The sequence below is a fragment of the Cebidichthys violaceus genome, unplaced genomic scaffold (genome assembly GCF_023349555.1).
Source record: "Cebidichthys violaceus isolate CVI_PGR_0920_01 unplaced genomic scaffold, fCebVio1.0.p SCAF_14, whole genome shotgun sequence".
NCBI classification, from domain to species: Eukaryota; Metazoa; Chordata; class Actinopteri; order Perciformes; family Stichaeidae; genus Cebidichthys; species Cebidichthys violaceus.
Window position 1 is genome coordinate 1,639,489 of NW_027176307.1, and position 24,196 is coordinate 1,663,684.

Sequence of the window (24,196 nt, forward strand, 5' to 3'; positions counted from 1 at the left end):
TATTGACACAGACACTCTATGGATGTAGGAATAGCAGAAGGCCTCACCAAAGGCTTCAGACTCACTTAAAAAAACCCTCATATAATCTTATTTCAGATTGTTCAGATAGTAGTCTACCCTAAATTATTGTATGATGACATATTGTTAGCCAAATGTATAAAAAAATATACTGCACATCTGCATCAAAATATACTTTAAGTACCCAATTTAAAAGTATTCATTATAATCATTCAGAATGGTCCATTTCAGAATAATATTTACAATGTTACTGGAAAATAATTGGTGATGCATTATTGTACATCTGTACATCAATTTAATATAGCAGCTGATAAAGATGGGGCTGATTTTAATTACTTCAGGTACTGCTGGGTTGCTTAACCTATAAATATTCTAACATAATGATTTTGTTGATTTTAAAAAAATGAATGATCTAAATTTGCAGCTGTCAAAAACATTCAATGGAGTAAAAGATTCAATATTTGCCTCCAAAATGTAGAAGAGTAGAAGTATAAAGCAGTGTGAAATTAAGTTACTCAAGTAAAGTACAATACTATGATAATAAAGGTAGCCCCATAGTTACAATTTGATTTGATTACATTCCACCACTGATGATATTTATGAAAGGTACAATTAAAGGTTTGTAGTATAATTCTTATTTACAATAATACAAATAATTATTCTAAGCAATAGTTAGAGTCGTTATCTGAGCTATTGCTCTCTATAAAGTTTGAATCAGTAATTACTATAATCATCTATTGTGCCTTCCATTCCTAATATCCTTTCACCTCTCGTGCTACCCTCGCGGTCCAGTCTCATGTCCTCTCCCGGCTTCCGTAGACATTCCTTTACTGTCAGTGAGTGTGCGGTGACAGATACCCATCGGTGAGCCAACAATCCAGCTCCAAGTGTAAACTATGGAAGAGATTAATAACATTGAAGTCACTCCGTGCACAGAGTCCGATTATCTGAAACCGTTCAGGGTGCATTACAACCAGGTGAGTTATTTCTGTCTGATAGCGGTTAACAGAGGCTGCTGGATGCTGTAGGCTAGCCCAACCCCCCATTCATTTAGCTTCTAGCATGCTAGCATAACATGAAGGCTAAACTGACCTTAAACAGAGACGTTTACTACAACAATTAGCGTCACTTTAACCACAATCACTAAACAACCGTATTCGCGTTGTCTTCACGTGCGGTGTGTTTCTGTGTTTGACCTGAACCGAGGCAGCTCAGAGACAGCTACAAGCTAGCAGGCTAACGGTAGCTTATAGCTGAAGAGGTTTTTTAGATAGAGCATCACGTTAACGTTAGCACATGCTTTACATTAGTACATTAAAGGGGGGTAGTTAACACTGTTTAGCAGTGTTACGTGACACGTGAACTTGTTTTCCGTCAGGTGAGACTTGTTGATCCAACACTGACTCCTGTGTGACTGCAGTCTGTGAGGTGTTGGTGTCTGCAGGTCAGAGGTCTTCACTGTTCAGTTTTGCATTGAGCTAAATTCCCCATTTACACGTGGGCCATTGTAAAGACTTGCCTGTTCAAATGCTGTGGGGTTTATAGAGGTAAAACTACTCTCGACGTCTGTTTCGCCACATTACAGTGAAAGTACAGGTCAATGATATAACATGAAACATTCAGGGGCACGTGCTCACAGCTAAGGTCAGCTGCAGTCTTTTACAGTATTGTCCAAGTATTTTTTCATAGGTGTAGATGTTTTTTTGTGCTATAGTTCCCATCAAACCTGCTTCTTTTTTTTTTCTTTTTTTTTTAACAGACTGCACCCTTTTGTTTGGTCAATGATCACTTAAGCTGTGTTTTGTCTATCCACACCATTATACTGTAAAAGTGTGAATATGGAAAAAGATAGATTGCTTAAGTCATGTTATCAGACAGTTAGAAATATGAGTGGACAATAAGGATCTGCATTTGCCTGGCATTGAACCTGACCAAAAATGTTGATAGGTTCCTACATGACTTGTTGATCTCTTTACAATGGTATTATTTAGGGGTGCAGATTGGCACATGTGTTCAGCAGATAGGGCCATGATCCACAGTAAAAACGGTTTCTTTGTCATTATAAAATGTAGTAGTTTTGCTATTAATTCACATTCAAGGTGACTTTTTACCTTTACATAATTAGAAATCAATCTGATATAAATCATCTCCTCTTATATGCTTTTGTAGTGTTTCTTGTGTAGATTTAGAAGTCTTGCTTTGTTACATTTATCCTAGCAAAAGCTGCATTCTGAAGGGCCTGTGGGTGGACGTATAGTCGCTACCCATCCATCCATCTATTCATCCTTTCAACTATCCATTTTTAGCTGCCTATCCAGGTCATGGTGGCAATCTGGGCGGGCAGAGGGAATCGTCTGTGACCGAAATCTCGTTAACTGTACATTTTTATCTCAGGAGATCAAAAGCTGTCAAATTTCATATTAGCCGCCTCAGTGGTTTGCAGTAAATGCTCAATATTGTTAACCGCATAATGGAAATTGAAAGGCATGATATTGTGATCCTGGAACATGACTCTGAATCAGTATTTCTATGCTTTATTTATCTGTGTTTTATAGGTTTATGATGAAGTAAATACATTTGTGTGTGTGTGTGTGTGTGTGTATATATATATATATATATATATATATATATATATATATATACATATATATATATATATATATATATATATACATATATATATATATATATATATATATATATATATAAAGTGCTACTGCCAAAAGAAAAGTGTGATGACTGTGTGTCCTGATGGTCTCCAGCAAAGTGAGAAATGCTTCCTCACCCAAACATAGGCTGCAGTCCAGGAAGAATTTATTTTTAGGTTTCAAAATATTTGTGCAGTATCTGTGTTCCTGGGTTATAGACTTGGCTTCTGTTGTGTAAAACCAGGATGTTGACAGTGGTGCAGAAGATGAATCATGGTAACACTCACTCTAAAGACACAAGCCTTACCTCAGGGCTGGTAAGTACTTTTTAAACATGAAGAAACTGCATCTTTAACTGGAAAGTGCTCTTTTGTAGCATTGCTTTCAATTTAATCAGAAAAGCTCAAGTAGCAAGGCACTCATGTTGAGGGGAGCTCATTGAGGCGTTTTTTTGGGGGGTTTTTACACCTGTGACAGCAGTGGGGTGGGGGTTAAGCTTGTCAAGAGAATGGCGGAACGGCTAAGACAGCAGATGGACAACAAAAGAGATGACTCCCTCTCTCTCGTCCTGTCCTCCCTTTCATCCTCGTCATCTCTCCTCTGCAGCTCGGGAGGAGCTGTTCAGGGACACCCCACAAAGGCCTTTCAGTTCCTACTGAGGGAGCATCTCTTCCTCAAACCTTTTATGTCCGTGGGTACATCTGCAGCTTAGCCACTGGTCACACACACACACACACACACACACACACACACACACACACACACACACACACACACACACACACACACACAGTAGATAATATCATGCGTGAGAGGCTCTCTCCATCATTAGTATTTACTGGTGTTTTGTCTTCTCTCTCTACAAGGCAGGTGATTGTCCCTCGTTGACTCTGGGAAACCCCTCTTATCTCTGTCGCCTCATGCTTACGTTGAATCACGGGTTGCTACTTGGAGCAGGATAATTACCTTCCATTTATTCATTATAATGATTTGAATTATTCATCTGGAATTATTTAACTTGTATATAGCTTACAGCCCCCCCCCCCCCCCCCCCCACACACACACACACACACACACACACACACACACACACACACACACACACACACACTACTCCATCAGTGAGTAGGAGATCTATCATGATCTTAAAACACACTCGTGAATAGTTATTTATAGGCTTGAGCTGGATTCTGGATTCATGGCAATAAAATGAGCCCAATATGTACGAGTGTGTCTGTAGGTGGAGAGACTATTGTCGGCTTGTTTTTAAAACTTTCATTTAGGGCAGGTATTTTAGTGTCTCTTATCACCTGTGAGAGGAACTCAAACAAAAAAAGGTTATTGAAGTTCTTGTTTTACCTGCTGAACATTTTCGTCACACTGTAAAACATGTTACGCTGGTTCAACTTAAAAACGTACATTACTCTGCTGTCTCAGAAAACATCAGTTACCTGAACTAAAGTTAAAAAGTTGGTTCAAAGTTCTCACACAAGTCAAAATATACATAACAAACTAAGTTAAGTTCACTGAGAAAAGGGTTTTTTAAACCTAATTAAATTGAATAAGAAGCTATTTTTCACTACCATATTTCATGCACACATATATGTTTTCTTCAAACTACACAACTGATCTCTGGAGAGTTCAAACACTCAATGCATGCTGGGAAGTCTGCTAATATCATTGTCTTGTTTCTTTTAAACTTTTAAGTTGGTGAGTTGAGTGATCTCCCAGCAGTACATTCATTTAACTCATCATTTCAAGTCTGAAGAACTCATGCTTATAAGCTCTAAAATTGAAGTTGACTTAACTTGAAATTCTATATTTACAATGATTTAATGAGAACAGATTAGTTGAATCCACTGAAGTCCTGTATGATGTTCTACATATCAGTACAATCATCAGGCCCATTTTTTTTATTTTGTCCAATACTTTCAGTTTGACCAAAATACCTGCAAAATAACATTCCAATCAGCCTCAGCTGTATTTTTTTTCTTTAGTGCAAATTAGAAAATGTTAGGATGGCTGAACTAACGCGGTGATCATACATTATACCTGCCGTACATCAATGTGTTAGCATGATGAGCATTTAGCTCAAAGTATCGCTGCTAACGGAGTGCTAACTCTCGCTCTAAAACAGAAATAGGCTGCGGTCAATTCCTCCAAGTAGTCACTTTGCATTGGAGGGACACTCGCATGTAAGCTGACTTGATGCGATTTGAGGTCTACATGCTTTCTGTGGATTGTACTCGAGGACACGGGTCACATGGGTGTGAGCTCGAGGAGTGCGTCCTTGACACTAGATTCGGTGGATAAGGAACCATTAACCAGCTGTTTCAATGCTGCAGATCTATAATTACGTCATGGCTGGTCGATCAGTTTTGTGCAGGTGCAGATGCTTTCTGTCATTGTCGTTTCCAAACTCTGTCGGTCATTAGTTCACTGGTCGTAATGTGTGTGTGATAGCCTCGCCGCCTTTTGTTCAGGCTGGTGAGAGGACAGAGACTGAAGCTAAAACCAGGGAAAAAAAACTGGAGAGCACATGTTGAGATTCAAAGTGCTATTGTATTTGAGGACGGTAGTTGATTTTTTTTTTTTTTTCTTTCTGCTGCAGCTGCCTGCTTTATAGTGTGTGTGTGTGTGTGTGTGTGTGTGTGTGTGTGTGTGTGTGTGTGTGTGTGTGTGTGTGTGTGTGTGTGTGTGTGTGTGTGTGTGTGTGTGTGTGTGTGTGTGTGTGTGTGTGTGATGGCTATTAGACTTTAAGCACCTAAAAGACCATACATCCCACCCTACAATAGCCATTCACACAGGAGTCTGTCATTTCTGATGCCCAAAGCCAGAGGGACCACATTCATTTCAAGGTCCTGTGTAGCAGTGTTCCTGCTTCCTCTCTCTCTCTCTCTCTCTCTCTCTCTCTCTCTCTCTCTCTCTCTCTCTCTCTCTCTCTCTCTCTCTCTCTCTCTCTCTCGCACCCCCCCCTCCCCCCCCCCCCTCCTCCCCACAGGCTAATCTCTCTGTAGTAATCCATGTCGGCCATGATTCTCTGTCTCCCCTGGGCCATTCAAGCCTTCCCCGCCCCCCTTCTCTCAGCAAGTGGCCCCAATAATGAGGGGAACCCCGCCATCTGTGAGTTGTGACAGGATACAAGAGAGGCAGTGTGTGTGTGTGTGTGTGTGTGTGTGTGTGTGTGTGTGTGTGTGTGTGTGTGTGTGTGTGTGTGTTTGTGTTGGTGAGTAGTTTTAACTCGTACAGTATGTTGTTGGAAAAGAACTCCATCTTTTTAATGTTTGATCCTGGAAATGAATCATTGCTTAGTTTATTGTGATATTAATATGATTACTGTAAACAAACTAGACTTTAATCAAGATGGTGGTTAGTCTGTCTGTTGCTCTCTAACTGACACGACTGATATTGTTGCTGCCGGTGTTTTTCAAGTTTAATTTCGGCAACTTCCTGTTGGGGAAAATACTGTTCTGACCTGTTTCCACTCTCTTGATGAGTTACTTTTCTCTTTTGCTTTTCTGAATAGACAGACCTTCTTAGCAGTATATGTTTTTTTTTTGTTTTTTTTTAATTATCATCATCTTTTCACACCTTCCATCATCCGTTACTATAAATCTGGGAAAGCTGTAGCTCCCATTTACACGGGAAGGACAGCACACTCTCGTGTTATAAAGCAATCTCACACGTCTACTCTAAGGTGGCCAAATCTGATTTTTTTCTCTAGGTTTTGGCCTTCCACCCCGAATAAGCTTTTTATTATTATTATTTATTTTCACTATTAACAAATGGAGCTTTGTGAAAAAAGTGGATGAATCTAAAAAAAAACCAATGTCATGTGTTGCCGAAGCTTTTGACTACGACCGGCACAGACTGTGTGGAAGTAAAAAGTCCAAACCAGACACCTTGTAGTTTCAGCTGATTCAAGCTGAACACTCATTCTGACATGTCAATAACCCCAAATCACGTAGCAGGTTTTGTTCAGAGTAGCTTTGTTGTGAGGCGACGGCCTCCGCCCACCAGAGCTAAACTAGCCTTCGATGATCAGTAAATAACCCCGAACCGCAGGCCGTCTGCGTCATTTACTGTGGTCAGGCAACACTCAATGGGCTTTTGGATGACTTATGAGGACTGTCACCGGGTGCCTACCAATGTTCTGCAGTTGATTGCCTCTAGATACCTCAGATTGTTTCAGAGCCACAAGCCATATATTTGATTTCTGAGTATTGTTGTTGTCCCGTGTGTGCTGCATCCTCCAGGAAGTGCTTTTTATTCATTAAAAACATAACTTCAAGAATGTCAACAAAACAGGAACGGAATGTCCCATTTAGTCACATGGCTTTATTAGTATATGATGCCACTTGTCATGTTCGCAAAGTATCCTAGTTATTCCAGCTTCAATGCAAAGTACAATGCAATACAGTAAGTGTGCGGTGGGCAGCAGTATAATGTTGGTCCGCTTGACATCCGTAGTGTACATGAAAAAATACCCCACAATTTACCTGTAAGCGGTTCATTGACAGGATGAACTGTTTTGTCTCATACATTATACAATAATCACGCTTAACAAAGCAAGAAGCCACAAGAAGAACATCCCCGCCTCAGTCACGACAAGTAATCCATCACACACACACACGCACACACACACACACGCCTTCACACTACTTTTGCTTTTACCGAGGAACAGGCGAGAGGGGTGCGGCTGGCTTGGCCTCGAGCAGGAATGATGCCGTGTAAAGACACTCGGCACACTTTGTTGACATGTGAGTTTTCTTTTGTGAGAGTAATTACACCGCTAGACTGTCCGCAGGGCACGCAGAACATTTTTGATGACACGACACAGCGAGGAGTTTTGATGACGTCGGCGCCTTACTGTTGGCTGACAGCCAGAGAAGATCTATGCGTTCCAACACACACACACACACACACACACACACACACACACACACACACACACACACACACACACACACACACACACACACTAACATACTAGTTAGTATGCCACAAAACCATTTAAGTACGTCCCAATACATAGCATGTCCAATACCAGGATGTCCTACTACTGCTGCATCAGGTTGCATTTTTTTATCTCTTATGCATCATACTGTGAAATGTGTATATAGCATTATAGACATAGACAAGCAGTCGATTGCAATGAGGACAAACTTTATTTTAGATTAAAGTCAGGAGTATCGCCTCAGCTCAGTATTCAAATGTGCATACAGTGAGCTTTTATCATAGGCCTGACATAATTACAGTAAATAAAGGCGATACCATAACTTAGCTTACACAAACTTCGGCTTCATGCTCTCATTTCACACCACAACATGACCGTTAATGATGCATGGACGGCGTTATAAGAGCTTGGCTTCACTTTGAGGCCCCGTGGACCTGAGCCGCCAGGTCACGCACCGGTCGTTTGAAAGTATGATTTATAATCGTTTTTTAATGTCGGATGTATCTGAGGTTAACACAAGGCAGTAGCCCTGAAGTAAACACGACATTTTGAAAGTTACACTCCGTGTGATTATGTTCTCTCACTTTTTGTTTAGACGTTTTAAGAGAGGAGGTCAGTCAAATCGGTCAGTTGCATTTGAAAGGTGTGTGTGTGTGTGTGTGTGTGTGTGTGTGTGTGTGTGTGTGTGTGTGTGTGTGTGTGTGTGTGTGTGTGTGTGTGTGTGTGTGTGTGTGAGAGAGAGTGTTTATTTCCTTTCAGATGAAAATCTTCTAGTTGCTCTTTGGCACAGTGGCACATCCAACTCAAACCCCGTGTTGCAACAGCAGTGACTTTATTATTATTTCTGATTCTATCAGTGCAATTAGCCTGCCATTCCGCCTCCTCCCATTTCTTGGGTGGTACTGAAACTGCACTGGCACACATGAAGGCACATCTATTGTAGCTGAATACAAGGCTGTCCTAGTAAAGCTGTCATCCCTGCGTCTGAAAGAGCTGGTGGGTGGAGAGGAGGTGTAGCCTAAATTTTGAATTAAGGCCATATTTCCTCAGGCATCGAAAATGTAGGTCAACTTTACCGTATTTATACAGCATGCAATCTGTGGATAAAGGAATACATGCTATGTTTTCAGTTTAATTCACATATCTTTGATTTCATGGGAATGATAGATATTAATTTCAAAAGGGTTTAAGGTCTTACTTACCTTGATGACTTTGCGTGTGACCTGCAGCCCTTCATCTGACCCGTTCACTGAGACTTCTGCTTGATTTATCGATTACATCGGACGCAATAATATTTCTACGCTAATGATTTAAACCAAGTCTGTCTTTTGTACAGACTGAAGCACAGCTGCAGGCACTTATACATCAGTGGAGGAACAATTTGTTGACTTCACACTAAAAGCAAAGTGCAATGAAGTGATGAATTCCACATCGTTTGGATTTGTCCTTCGTACAGTTCTGCACCCTGAACTGTAAACGCCTTTCCTCTCTTCAGCTAGCATGAATGAAAATAGCCTCAAAGTGAACTGGACTATCAGGATTGTCATCGCGTCGTCCCTTTACGCTTACTGCCAAGTGACGAGCCAACAATCCGACAGTGTGTTCAGCTGCACGTCCTGTTGTTGTGCAGATGTGACCGCTGGGCATTTAAACACTCGGACACAACAACTTCTCTCGCGTGCGGTTTGTAACTACAGGACACGTTTTAGTGCGTAGCGATCAGGAAGTCCAGCAGTGCGGACCGTGGATCCTTTTTTGACCGAGGATGCAAAAAGAGTTAACGGCGATAGACTCCCAAAAACCACCCGTTAACGAGGATTAACGAGACAAAACGTACACAATACGACACTTTTCAGAGTTGTAATTCACAGGATGTTCCTGACATTTAAGCTAGGGCTGCACAGTTCATCAAAATCGCGATATGGCCTTCTGCAATTTACAAATCTTGGGAAGCGCAATATTTGTCAAAATACTATTTATTTTATTATGGTTACTATTTAATATTTAATGTCCCAGACATCATATTCTACAGTTCAGAAAACAACTTTGGTACAGATCAACAAAAACCCACAAAAATCACACCATAATCATACAAATAATTATGAAAAAAATCATCACTCCCTCTTATATCGCAAATCATTTAGCAATGAATTATTCACAATGAGATTTTTTATCAAAATCTTTCAGCCCTGCCCAAGCTGCTGACTCCGACAACGCATAATATTGCCAGTGTTTGCTGGGAGGCTCAACAGACATCGATGTTATTTATGTTCAGAGTTTTGGCTCCTGTTTACTATGAATTATTATTCCCACCATTAAGGTTTGTGTTTGTCTTTCACACACTTTTTGCTGAACTTCAGTGTGGTGTTTAGTGCGGTGCTTCTTGATTTGCATCTGCAGATGTTTTCCTTGGGTGTGGTTTGTGATATTACCTCAACGTGCTCATGCAGGCATCAGTTGTGGGGCAGCTGATTGCTTCTGCAGTAATCATATTAAATAAATCAGCGCTGTTTTGACTTCCTGCCACACGAGTCACATAAAACAGTGGTAAGGAGAAGGTGTGCTACACTGAATACACACTGTGTTCACAAGTTTTGTGTTCTTTGTTGTCAAACCACAGTGTTGGACGATTAACATAATGTTCCGTTTATTGTATTAACTTATGACGTTCATTTTTGTCTTGTTCCTTCACAGAATGGCACAAAGAAGTCCTGGGACTTCATGCGAACCCATGATAGGTAAAAACACCTTTTCTTCTCTACTGTTGGATGGGAGCAGTCCCCGTCTTATTCTGTGTGTGCATGAACAAACACACACACACACACACACACACACACACACACACACACACACACACAGATGGTACGGCTTGCTGGTGAGCTGTCAAAAGCTGTTTGGTTTGCATAGCCAAGACTTGACCTCTAAAGAATAGCTGCCTATGAAATCGCTTTGAATTGTAAAGAACAGGCTGCGTGTCCGTGTCAGGAGACATTTTGAGATCTGAAGAGCTCGTCGCTAAAGTATCTGAATCTGATCGAGGATGAATTTGATGGTCTGAGTGACAAAGGGGCTCGATTTGCACCAATCTTGCAACCCTCACCATCTCTGTATCTCTAAATATTACATCAAATATGGCAAATACTGGAGTGGCAGTCGAACCAAAACAGACCTTGTTTTTTCGGGGAACTGGTGCCCTGTTATTCTACTTGGCAATGGCTATAAATGTCTTGAGCTTCACAGGGGGCACTTTAAGAGAAATATCACACATTTGTGTCAAAACCCCGGTCCCTACTCCCTGTTCTGCCCCGGGTACCTTAATGCCCTGCAGTAAGTCTCAGGTCATTTAAGCCCTCTTTCCTCCACTCCTGACCCCGAAGAGAGGTCCCTGTGAAAAACAGTTCCACTGAGGCCGAAGCAGTAAACCTCAGACCTGTACTTCCTAAAGAAAATAGCCCATGGGAACATCCCGCTTTCCCCCAGGTGGAACAGCAAAGTGTTTTCCCCCTTTTCGCCTGTATTGAAAGGATCCAGGGTTGTTTTGCATTTTTGTGTAAGTGCGCGTAACGTTTTCTTCTCGGCTGGACCCTTTTTTGTGACATTTCGGCGTACTGTGAAATATCTAATTTAGTGAATGAAGCTTCCTTTTCACCATGACAATCCGGTAAAACTTCACCACAGACGGTGCAGCAGTCCGCCCATCGATCTCAAACCACATCTCACCCTGAGATATTGTTCACTCAAGAGGACTGGAAGTGGCTAAATCCACGTTCATTGGTCTCCAACTTGGGAGTTCCTCTAGACGTCCCACTGAAGGTCACAGCCTGATGAAACCGACAGAATTGCATCACTAGCAAAGAAGCAGATATACAATGTGGACATCCAAAGTCTCTGCCCTCCAAGAACTTCCTTCACAAAGATGTCTAGTGGGACGCGGTCATAAGCCCTCTCCAAATCTAAAAAAACAAACACATGCAGGCTGGATGAGCGAACTCCCATTGCTTTGGTATTTCGACACCTGTGTGTTTATGGGGGTATTTGCGCACGGGTGCTTGTTTATTACTGGAAATAACATTTAATGACAGCCAGTATTTTTAGCCAGTGTAAGACATTTTAAAGAGACCATGGTCTTGCATATGTTGAGCTCTGGCTGTAGTCCTGCTCATGTGTCTTTATTCCCCTTTCACTCTACCGAGTTTGATCATGTTTGATGTATCCCCAGCCAGCCGATACATGTGTATTTGTAAATGTATAAACAAAGTAACACAATCAGTTTAATCCCTACTGCTTTCATAAAGTTTTCAGTGAATCTCAAGGAACTGAGATTGGTATCAACACTCAATTAAGTGTGTTTAGCGAGAGATGTTCTATAAAAATAAAGATATTCTACGACTATGTATCACTTGTAATTATGAGTAAAATGAAAAAACGCTTTAAAACTAGTCAATAAAAAAAAAAATAGATCTAACCACTTTTTCATGTGGGGCATACAAATATATGTCAATTAGCAAAAGTTTAAAGAATTAAAAGAAAAAGTGTCTCCGGAGTTGTTGGTCAATGCCATTGCCTCAGTTCTGGGAAGAGAAGATGGATTATTTAGCACGTAACCCATTTCTTTCCTGTACAACAAATGATGATCATAGTGTCTTGATAGCATACGCTTTGCAGTGCGACCCGGTCCTCACCTTTAGTCCCACTCCTCGTATGTCTGTCATAACCCAGTTTTCCCGCCGTCCAGCCTGCAGAAGCCCCGCGGAGAAAGCTTAACGGTGCATGAAAAGTCCTGAGCGTCCGTTTAGCCGGCTTCTCGGTTTAACCATTAGAGCATTTCTCTTCAGTGGGAGGCTGTGGAACAGCTGTAATGGTGTGGAACAGCACTACAAGACCCAGGCCCGCCTCAGTGGACAGCCTCCATGCCTCAGGCCTGTGTTTCCCCACTTTAAGTCCAAATGTACCACTACACCATTATCCAATCTGTACTTGTTCTCTACATTGCCTCTATCAAGCAAGGCTTCTACAGCTGTAGGCTGTCCCAAATATCAGTACGTTTAAGTGAATCCCATCTTAATATTTGGTGGCATCTCTCCTTTGTAATTATCAACGTAATCAGGGTAAAAAGCTAAGAAAAAGACATTGACATGATGGAGTGATATGTTAGGCTCTCTGAAAAGAGATGAGCGCAAAGGAAGAAGTGATGGAGGAAGGGAAGTGTCTGAGCCCAGATATGAAGCTTTTTTTTTTTTTTTTAAATGTATGCTGATATTCATACATATTGTTGAAAATGGACATTAGACTTTTTCTTGAAATATCTGTATTGCAGACCGATATTAAGTCGGTCTCAGCCCGGGCTCTGTAGCTACAACAAGTTGTAATAGCAAAGTCCAATAATGTCCTCTCACCCTGGGAAAGACAGGGCAGGGCTTCCTGCTGCCTCAGACACATCCGCTTTCCCAACACCGAGCCCAGGCCTCAAGTCTCCACTGGCAGCGACACACACGCACACACGCACACACGCGCACACACACACACACACACACACACACACACACAGCAGTGAACCACCTGTGTGTGTACAATACACTGGGTGCCAGCGCTGAACCTCCACTTCTTGCTTGTTGGGAGTCAGCATATGAATCCGGATTGATTTGGTCCTCTTTGTTCCATAATATTGCTCATTTTTCTATTGTGTTGAATTTGAGTTTCAGTATAATTCTGATAGAAGCACTTTATGCAATTTGGTTGACAAAATCCAAAGGATTAGGGCAACGCCGCATCATTTGATGCCCATAGCGCACTTGACAGACGGCTATCAGAATTGCTGCTATTGTGTGGAGCGTTGCTGGTAAATAGGACAGTTATGTATGTACACACGGGATGTCGATGGGTTGGCATGAAAAACGACAGTCATGGGTGTTTTGACATTCACTGAGTGTGTCCCTTGTTCATGTTTTGATTTCAGTCACATTTTTAAGCCTCATTTTCAGAACAAATCATCCATCCATGAGGGTTTGTGTGGTCGTCCACATTCAGCCCATAAATGCATGACCCTGCAGTCGGTTTACTCACTTTGTCAGGTTTTCAGACTCGCATACTTGTGGACCCACCATACCGAAAATGCTGGGCGTTCCCCGCGCACTGGATTTAATCCAGTAACCCCTGCAATTTGGGGTTTTATCTAATGTATCATGTATATTAGCGACTGTGGCTAAGTGGAGAGCAGGGCTGTCGTTCAATCAGAGGATCACCGGTTCGATCCCCGGCACCGCTAGTCGCATGTCGATGTGTCCTTGAGCAAGACACTTAACCCCAAAAGTGCTCCCGTAGCTGTGCCTAAGGTGCATAGATCAAATCTGAATTGTATTTTTGGATAAAAGCATCTGCTAAATTACTGTAATGTAATGATTTACTATAAGAACAAGTTGTCTGATTTTGTTTAAACTTGACCCTTTTTGTCTCTTTTTCTTTAGTGTGTCAGTGCTGATCTTCAACACCAGCTCACACTGTTTTGTCCTCGTCAAGCAGTTCCGCCCAGGTAAGCTTTCCTCACACAAAACAGGAGACTAACTTTAATCTGCGCTCTAGTCAATTCATTTTCTTCTTGTCACCCAGAAAGATCTAGATTGTCGTACATCCTGTGGGCACTTTGACGAAAAAAATAGCAGCACATTACAATCCCTGTTTATTCTACTGGATCTTAGTAACAATGCAGGCTCATAAATAGACGGCAAGAGGCCCCGTTACAAAGCAGCCTAACCTCCTTTGTTAGATGTCGCCAGGGACTGTTCCACAGCACAGTGTGCTAAATTCAAGGAAGTCTGGGCATTGATATGTTTTTTTTTTCCTCTCCTCTCTCTTTGCTGAAAAAGTCCTTTTATCTGAAAGAAATCAATTTGTCTTCAAGCTAGAATGGCATTTGTTTAGTTTTTTAAAGGGAGTGGTCAATACGTTGGTCAGCTTTGGACAATAAATGCATAGAAATATGTTTGTGGTAGAAGAAGTATGTCAAGGGTTTCACCCAAGATTACATTTCATAGTAATGTAATTCATCCTTCACAATAAAATGCTGTTCGAAACTCTGTTACGTGAATGATTATATGTGAAAATTATATTCTATGTGCTTTACTTTCATTTGATATTTACAATTGTGGCAGTGTTAGAGTTAGCATTTTGAGAGAGCTTTCAAAGATTAGCATGCATCCTGTCAACATCAATTCATTTGTCACTTATTTTTCCATTTAATGGATGAATCATAGTCTATAAAAGAAGAGACAAGCACACAAACGTGTAGCGGGAATAACGTCTTACTTCCACCCAGGTATAACAGTATTTTCTGTCTTTTCTGCCAACCAGCTGTATACATGTGCGAGTGGGAAAGGGCCAAGACGCAGCCGCCTCAGTCGGCGGAAAAAACTGAGGAGGGCGCCTCCGAAGCCGCCGCACCTGCCCCCGAGTCTCCGGAGGGCCAGTCGGCCTCGGAGGGGGAGAGCTCTTCTCAGAGGCCCCCTGCCTCAGCGGGGGTCACCTACGAGCTCTGCGCCGGGCTGGTGGACAAACCCGACCTATCTCTGGAGGAGATCGCCCGGCAGGAGGTGCTGGAGGAGTGTGGCTACGATGTGCCTGCCTCTAAACTGAAGAGGATTACTTCTTACAGGTAAACTGATTGTGTGTGTGTGTGTGTGTGTGTGTGTGTGTGTGTGTGTGTGTGTGTGTGTGTGTGTGTGTGTGTGTGTGTGTGTGTGTGTGTGTTTTCTGAAGCTGTCGGGAAATATCGGTGAAGTTTAAGTCTTTGTAAGTTTTGGGACAAGGCATTTCATTGTCTTTTTAAATATCTACTTTAGTGTCTCCCACTGGATTTCTTGTCCCTTAACAATTAATAACCTGTTGTCCTATTTAGTCTAACTTTCTTTTATAATTTCTGAACCTCCTTGAGCTATGATCACTCAGAAATAACCCACATTTGCAGCTTTGTTTCTTTAGTTGGACAGATTCCAGGTACCATTAAAGGGTAACTTCACAATTTTTTTTTTAACCAGAACATTCCGATGTTTTTGTGTCTAATTGACTAATAGTGACAATGCGAGCGCTGCAGACCGGAACCACTCACAGACTGCATGTAATCATATCGGGCAACCTGGCATCGTCCATTTACCTCCACTAAAAGTCATCCTGCCGTTATCCTGCCATGCGTTTGTGTGTACTGATGCCAGGTCAACACAATCAATTTAGCTAATAACATTATTTCTACCCTGTCTGCAGCAGGTCTCTCCACTCCAAGCTGTCCGAAGCATTTTGTTGGTATAATTCGGATATGGGCAAACATGAATCATAGTTTATTTTTTGAATCTTTGAGATACAGACTTTCTGTACTCAAACACAACAAGCTCTGCTCGGCTGGCACTCGTGTTTCCTACCATGGATGTGTTCCACTAGTCCACCGCTTTCTTCCGGCAACGCGTCAAGACTCTCTTCATAATGTTGTCAGACACACGTCAGTGAAAAAAAAAACAAGCACTTTAAGTGGATGTAAATTGACGGCGTCAGGTTGCCAAATAGGATTACATTGCAGCTTGTGAGCGGCTCCTGTCTGCAGCGCTCGCGCTCAGTACCGGACCAATTTCAGAAATAATTGTCCCTGTTAGTCAGTTATATACCAAAACATGGGAAAATAGAAAATAGTGTACAGGTTGAAAGATACCGAAGTTACACTTTAAAAACTCTCATTCAAAATCTTTTATGCATCAAACACTCACCCCTGTAGACTTTAAAGGAAGAAGAAAAGGCCGTCATGGATGACTACTGAACGTTAACCGTTTTTATGACTTTTCTTTATGTCTACAGAAACTTATTTAGCCACTTCTGCAGCATAATCCACTTCTCCACTGTCAAGAATTTGAGTTATTTAAATTCTGGGTTGAGTATATCTCAAAGCTTTCTTAATTAAAGTCCACTTTATATGATGCACCCAAAAGGAAAGCATGCATTGCCATGAATACAGTTTGACTTTGGTGGAACTATGTCAAGATTAAAAAAAGGAACCTTAAGTTGGTGATAGACAGAATTTTAGAGGAAGTGCCGTAATGATAAGAGATGGGACTAAAAGTGCTGAGGTAAGTGAGCTGTAAAGATGCATCAGGGAAAGCAGCCGTCTCTGTCAACACATTATGAACTCACACTGTATCTTGACGCAGCAGTTTAAACAGTCCCACATTAAAGAGCCGCACCTGGACAGCTTTGACTGACAGCTCTCATAGCTGTGCTTTTGATTTGACTAGAACTCCTCCTCGAGCTTTGTTGGTGTTGTCTATGACCGTTGTTATGTGTGGGCTTCTTCCATTAAACAGATAGGTATCGTTTTAACCCTCAGGACCCCTATGAGGGTGCTTTTGACAGCGGCGCATGGTGTGGTGAAGTTCTGTGCTAATAGTAGGCAACCCGAGGTCAGTTTGGCATTTAAAAAATACTGGTGTGCTGCTTATTACCAGCATTCAAAGACGGAGTTTTATAGATTTCATGTGTAGTTGGAGACTACAGATTTCTAACAGAAAGCCTACATTATAAACTGGGGACGAGGCATTTGAAAAACATGGGTGTTAACCAGACAGAAACTAAAGAAAGGCACTATCAAGTTGGATTAATAATAGGGAATAAAAGTCCTCTACTTTATAAAACAACAACTTGAAAACACTGATGCATTTGCATTTTGTTAAATAATGAAAAAACAAGATTTTGCACTCGTACGATATCCAGCCCTGTGTAAAAACTTGAGTAATTGCAAACATACGTACACATCAATCATTTTTTTTTTCTTTCCCTTCTCCTCCCCTACAGGTCAGGCGTAGGTGTAACAGGTGCCAAGCAGACTATGTTTTACGCCGAGGTGTCTGATGACAACTGCGTGAGTGCAGGTGGAGGTGAGCCCCGGGAGGGAGAGCTCATCGAGGTGGTCAAAGTCCCGCTGCACGAGGCCATGACGTTTGCCTATGACGAGCGTATACCCAAAACCATGGGCGTAGTTTTTAGTTTCATCTGGTTCCATAATAACATGTCTCCCAAGTACAAGATCTCCACCAACGTGTAACTAGTATTAACCAACCATTCTTTATACCGTTTATTCCAAATTAAATCAAACACTGGCCCAGCACATCCACTCTTCCCCTTCATGGCTCTTCATCCTGTATTGCCTTTTTGCTTATTGGTACATGATGAAAGGTGGGCCCCTTGTCTTGTTGCCAACAGGTATCTTTAAGTTTTGTCCTGTTAACCTTTTTAAGTTTCATGTGGTCTTAATATTTTCCCTTAAAAACAAATTTGCCATAGCTGGTTGTCACTGGCACATTTTTCTCGTCTTGATGATTTTTGTAGTCTTTTAATCGTTTCATTTACTGTGCCATCTGTTACAAATGGCTGCATATCACTGAATTAATTTGCCTGCCCTTGATTAAAGGAACACTCCACTGCTTTTAGTGTAGGTTTCTTGAATGTTACCTGCATTTATAACGGCAAAAAAGCATTTAAATACACCTGATATTGGCTGAGAAAAAAAAGCCATTTGCCATTCTGCTCACAGTCAAATAAACAAACTTGTCAAAACATGTTTCAAGCATTCCTACAACTCCCAGCATTCATTGCAAACTCGGGGACGCTAACCAGCCACGTGCCCCACCCCCCCCCCGGTCAGCCACTTTTTTGCTAACATTTTAGCATGCTACTATCTTTATTGGAGTTAATGCAAACCGTTCCACTTGCCTGACAAAGTGTGCAGAGCTAAACCAAACAGTGGAGTACTCCTTTAATCCATGATCCAGTAATGCAAAAACTATGCTAGTCAATGGTGGGGGCCTTGTAACGACTGAGGTGTGAGGTGCGTTTTAACCACCACTTGTTCAAGCATGCCTCAATAGTTTTCTCTGATCCACAGCCTTTAAGCAATACTTCTGATAGTACCCTGGGCTAAACAATCACTCAGTGTCACTGAAATCAACTCTGTTAGAAAATCTTCATCAAGTCAAACCAGCGGACATACTGGCAGACTTGTTTCTTCTACAAGTCAAGTGGAAAATGTGATTTAGGTATATTTTTTTTCACTTCACAGAAAAAAGCATACACCCACCTGCCCCTGCACCGAAGGCCTCGCCTCAGTTTTAAGAGTCATTGTTCTCGAGCACAATCCTGCGAAGGGTTACCGATATTTGGACTGTAACATGTCAGTGAATAGTTTTTATTTAGTTTTTGAGTTTTGAAGGAGTTCTTTTTGCTCTCCGGTGCATCATTTTTCATCAAAGTCATTTCTAGAGAGTTCTTTTCATACCCGGCATGTCGAGGTTACATTGTGAACACATTAATGCAGGTGTAGGAGCATATTTAAAAAGGACTTAAACCCATCAATGAGATTGGTCATAATTCATTTCAGAGATTCTGCTTTGTAAATCTCTAAGGGTCATTAACACACAAACCTTATCTCACAAAGTGAATCTCAACAGCAGTTTGCCAAAATCTCAGGTCCAAATAGTCAAACGTTTGGTCAAATTCAGGGTGGATCTCTGGATGTGACGATGACCAGCATGTTATTATATTAATATATTTCAAATTAATTTGCAGCTTAAAGGCAACAGAGTTCTTACTATTCTTACTATATGTCATTGTTTTTTCTTCATTCTAAAAGGGCTGGTACTTCATTTATTAATCAATATGTGAAAAGGAAGCAATTCCCCCACCTTGTAGTTTTCTTAAAAATATGCAAGTTCTGAATCAAAGACACCATTTTTAGAAAGTGACCGCTCACAACAGATAACACATCTCATTATGTATACATTATTACTGTCGGACATAAGAGAGCGACTCTTCTTGGTGCACCTGCAGAGTTTGGAAGTTGGAAAATGTGTGTGACAAAATACAGTGAGTGAAGTTTTAAGTTTAATTTAAAAAAAATAAAAATAACTTGGTTTGTTGACTACAAAATTCAAATTAAAAGTGCTGTATTTTAGTTATTTGTTCCATTGTAGTTCAATGTTAATAACACCTTGAATAAATAAGTTAAATCATAAACCTGCTGTTTCAAACAAAAACAACCGTAATACAACTTACTGTAGATGTGTTTTTCTGAACTCGGGTGAATGAAGAAACTCTTCAGGTAAAGATGAGCATCAATCCAGGATTTATTTTTGTTCCTCTGGGCTTTTTTATCCTGAGGAACAACTGACAATCAAATGTGAACATTTGTCTTCTCTTACCCATAAAACTTTGTGTTTTTTGGTAATTCTTCTTCATTGGTGTGTTAGGTGTGTGTTTGTCCCGACTGAATCTCACAGTGGTTCTCTTAGAAGAGGACCGGGCATCTCAACACGGTAATCTGGTGCGGTTTGAGCTCTTAATTCATTGTTTTAATCTGCACAAACAAAGTGAAGAGAATTTGTATCAACCAAACTAAATATGTTTCACATACTTGAGTCAAATATATCCATCCAGACTGTATAGGAATATATGCAGAACCCTTAAGCCATATTTAACTCCCCGTACACCCCGATCATTGATCTTCGGTATCCCTCCGTCCGTCAAAGACCATTCCTTGATGTAAGATTGTATAGTTTGCTGGAACTGCTTGAACAAATTTTATTTTGTTGATTTTCTTTAGAAAAAGAAAAATGACTCATTTGCTGAATTGATTCATATTCTCTTAAATTAGCACCCAGACCTGATGTCCATCACTAAATCAGATTCTCTTTGTGTTTTTTGGTATCAATTGTAAATTTGGATGCAAAATTTCGAGCACAAACAAACTACAGGAAGTATCCACTATAACAAGTTTGAAGAAATGTGGATTGCACCTTTGAAAACACATGAAGTGACCAACGGACAACTTGTTAGTGTTATGTGTCGAGTTAATCAAAAAAGGACGTTCACACTAGCCGTGTTTTCATTCACATTGTTTTTGCGCATTTTGAAGTATTGCATTAGAAAAGCTGTACGGAAACGTCAAAATTTGATAAAACTTCCTCAATTGCGGAAATAACGTTTTAACTGACTGCGTTTTCTCGAATATTCCCATAATGTGCGTCTGCTTGTCTTCGTCTCCAGACAACATGAAACTTGGCCAATAGTAGCTGACATGAAAGAATAATTCAAACTTGCCCAAATGAAACACATTCGTGAAGGCCTCTCCATACTTTTCTCTCGTAGATGGTTGTATGGCGAAGCCGGCTTGTTTCGCTGTAGCCAAGTTAATTTGCTACAAACCAGTTGATGGAAACACGCCGAATTCCCATTTTTGTTTTGTGACATTTCAAAAGTTTGTTTAAAATCAACTTGCCAATCAACTTGTGAACTGAATGGAAACATGGCTACAGTAAACACAAACAGGGTTTTTGAACAATATTTTCGTAACCACACTTTATATCTTGATAACCATCATAATATCTTTAAATTGTTATTTTTTAGCTCTCCGAAAGTTATTTATTTGGCACCTTATCCTCATTAGGTCCCTAACCTTCTAATTTCCTCCATCTTCTTCCATGTGACAAACCGTTCTTTAGTCTTCAGCTGAATAGGGTCTAAGTGGATCTCAACACTTGTTGAGTTTAATGGAGAACCTTATTGAAAGATTCCCAATGGTGCTCACAGTTTTCCATCGTTTTGTTCTTGTCTGGTATGAGATGAATCTACTGTGGCAAATAATGAAGATGGTGGTCACTTGGGTTAGCCATAATCATTCCAAAAGGAATATTCCTCTGTGTATTTAGAAAATCTCCGTTTGCTGTAATTAGGCCAACTGCTTCTGATTTGGCTTGATGTAAAACAAAGCCATTTAAACTTGTAAGGCCAGTCTGTAACTTTATGTGCCTGTCAAATGTGGAGAACTGCCATGTGACTTCTCTTTTGGCCAAAATTATTTTTCTTTTTGAGGGAAGTTAAAGCAAAAACACAAAGGCTTTTCTTGGCCTTTTCCACAGGCTTGTCACTGTGGGCAGCATCAGCCAGCAGGCCAACAGCAGTCCAAATTTCTCCACCCCTTCCCTCTAGTTACTACCTGAAAGGTCGAGTGCATTCACTCAATCACCGAGGACAGACGGCAGCCTTAATAATTGCCGAAACAAAAGTGGCATCTACAAAAAAAAGTCAGCTGTTGCAAGTGGCAGCCAGCGTGGCAGCCAGCTTCTCTAAACAGGCAGTTAAATATACGATGGGAATTTAAATTTATGTATTTTATTTTTGTTCAGCCTTTTGGCGTCAGGTTGGTTATCAGACCTGCAGTCTATTTTATACTCAACCATTTTTTTATATTAGTTTTTTAAGCTATTCGGATGTGTTTTTATAATCTTATTTAGTTTCACACTTATGTGTTGTTTTTTTTTAAATAAAATGCAAACATTTTTCTTCAAGACCAAACTCTTTGTTCTAATGGAAGTCTTGTAACGGTTGTTAAATCTTGCGGTTGGCATTGTTCTTGGAGGACTTGAAGGAAAAGTTTAACCTTTTAGAAAATATGCTGTGAGTGAGACGAGAGGATCGACTTCACTCTCAAGTCTGTAAAATAAATAATAAGTTACAGCCAGCAGTGGGCTAACTTAGCTTAGCATAAACTTAGCTAATGCTAAGCTATCCGACTGCTGGCTGTAGCTTCATATTTACTTTGATGAGAGTGATATCAAGCTTCTCATCTAACTCTCGGCAAGAAAGAGTATCGCCCAAAATGTTGAACTATTCCTTTAAGTCTCCCACCGCGGCGTTCCGAACCTTCCCCTCCACGACAAAAGTAAATGCACTTTTGACAGTCCAGAGTGAGGTTGCAGACTGTGCCACTGGTAAGCCATATGCTACTTCTATTGAATAAAACACTAATATATGAGGTAAGTAAATGGTTGTTTAGTTCATTCTTGCCTGTGCTGGATATTAACCATTAGCCCAGCATTGGACAGTTCTACCTCCATCTCTCAGGCACACAAGGAAAACACTTTGTGTCCGTTTGCTTGCTTTTAAGGCGCTGACATATCAAATTCTCAGCAACATGTCAGAAATGTCAACACTCAGTGGTTCTCTGTGACAGAACACTTAATTCATCGGTACCAGACTTTTATAGATGTACCCCCATGGCTATGCTGTAGTTGCTTCTTCAACTGTGATCGTGTTTTTTTCGTCCTTTTCTTCTGTTAATGGTTTGTTCACCCTTTGACAATTTCTTACTGTATTTTTAGTGATCATGAGCTGAGCAACAGTCAATCGTGAACATGTTTTTAAAGGTGCTATGTGTAGTATTCTCTAATTACTGTTAAATTGGACCATGGCTGAGATAGTTTAAACATTTACCTCTGGTGATCTACTCAACAATACTTCATTTGTTGGAACAGACACTTCAGTTTTGGATGAAGTCGGCCATGTTTACTTCTTTATTGGCAGACTGGTAGCAGAATATTCAGAAGCAACAAGGGGGAGATAATCAGATTTGCTGCTATTAAGCCGTTCATAGTGATTATAAAGTGTAGCACATGTTATTCTGTTAGGTAGTGTAATATTCAGTGAAAATCCTACACATAATACCTTTAAGTGAAGGAAGTATTATGATTTTTCTCATGGTAAAGACATAAAGAATTTTGTCTAATTGTGATTTTTATTTTCACTGAATTTATGTTTAAAAAAAAGTATTTTCTGAAAAAATAAGTACAAACACTAACGAACATTGCAGTTTTAAGAATTTATCATGCTTCTTTTTTTTTTGCTTTATTAAAAGTGTATACTCATTGTGGGCAGTGTTTTAAGTAATGTTTAAATTTTGTTAATTTATTACCTAAATGTTAAAATATTAAAACTTTTAAAACATGACACTTGGTACAAACATACAGTATATATTTAAATATGATACTTTGCATGTGCACTAACTGTGTTGGATTAAACTGCATTAAGTTGAAATAAAATGGGTTTGATGCCCAAAATGACTTTTTTTCTTTTCCTGTAATTATTCTAAAATGTGCTTCAAGCTTATTTTAGGAGAGCACTACACTACAGACCATAGACTGGGTTGGAGCTGGGTTCATTTGTAAACAGTATTAACTTTAATAATTAGAATATGAAACACTATATTGTAGTTTTAAGCAGATATAAGTCTTTATAATGTATGTGTCAATAACTATAACTCCTTCTGTGGATGCCGTAAGTGGAGGCTGCTGTATAAACAGATGATGAACACAGGTGTTACAATACAACAATATCTTCATGAGTCATAATCACTGACAAATAACTTACTTTACCAAGTAAACCAAGTCCTTATATCGGCTTACAACAACATTATAGGGTCTTGGTACATGTTTTCACACTCCTGGGGGACTTCAGGTAATGTTTGCATGAAGTGTAACAACTACTTTACTTCCACAGGAAACTGAAAGAACAGAGATAAGTAGGTATAATGTGATTTACTTGAAATCCACAGCGCTTTACCTGCTGCTTACGTGAATCTGTCAGCAGCAGCCCGTTGATACACATCATCTCTCTTGAACAAACACGTCCTGATTAGAGATAAGACGAAGCAAATGTAAATTCTGCAGCGATGAAGCTGATGGGCGTCCTGATTGATGGTTTCCCAGAAATG

General features: G+C 40.4%; 1 protein-coding gene across 1 annotated transcript; it reads left to right on the forward strand.

Moving 5' to 3' along the window:
• Positions 1-850: 850 nt before the first annotated feature.
• nudt14 (nudix (nucleoside diphosphate linked moiety X)-type motif 14) lies at positions 851-23,546 on the forward strand. Its single transcript, XM_068708439.1, has 5 exons — positions 851-995; positions 10,318-10,361; positions 14,088-14,152; positions 14,971-15,271; positions 17,449-23,546. The coding sequence occupies exons 1-5, from the start codon at positions 915-917 to the stop codon at positions 17,696-17,698; spliced, it is 741 nt and encodes a 246-aa protein (XP_068564540.1). The 5' UTR covers positions 851-914; the 3' UTR covers positions 17,699-23,546.
• The last annotated feature ends 650 nt before the right edge of the window (positions 23,547-24,196 follow it).

Coding starts and splice junctions, on each gene's coding strand:
- nudt14 (XM_068708439.1), top strand. CDS start 915: ATGGAAGAGATTAATAACATTGAAGTCACTCCGTGCACAGAGTCCGAT. Junction 996..10,317: donor TCAGGGTGCATTACAACCAG/GTGAGTTATTTC, acceptor GTTCCTTCACAG/AATGGCACAAAGAAGTCCTG. Junction 10,362..14,087: donor TTCATGCGAACCCATGATAG/GTAAAAACACCT, acceptor CTTTTTCTTTAG/TGTGTCAGTGCTGATCTTCA.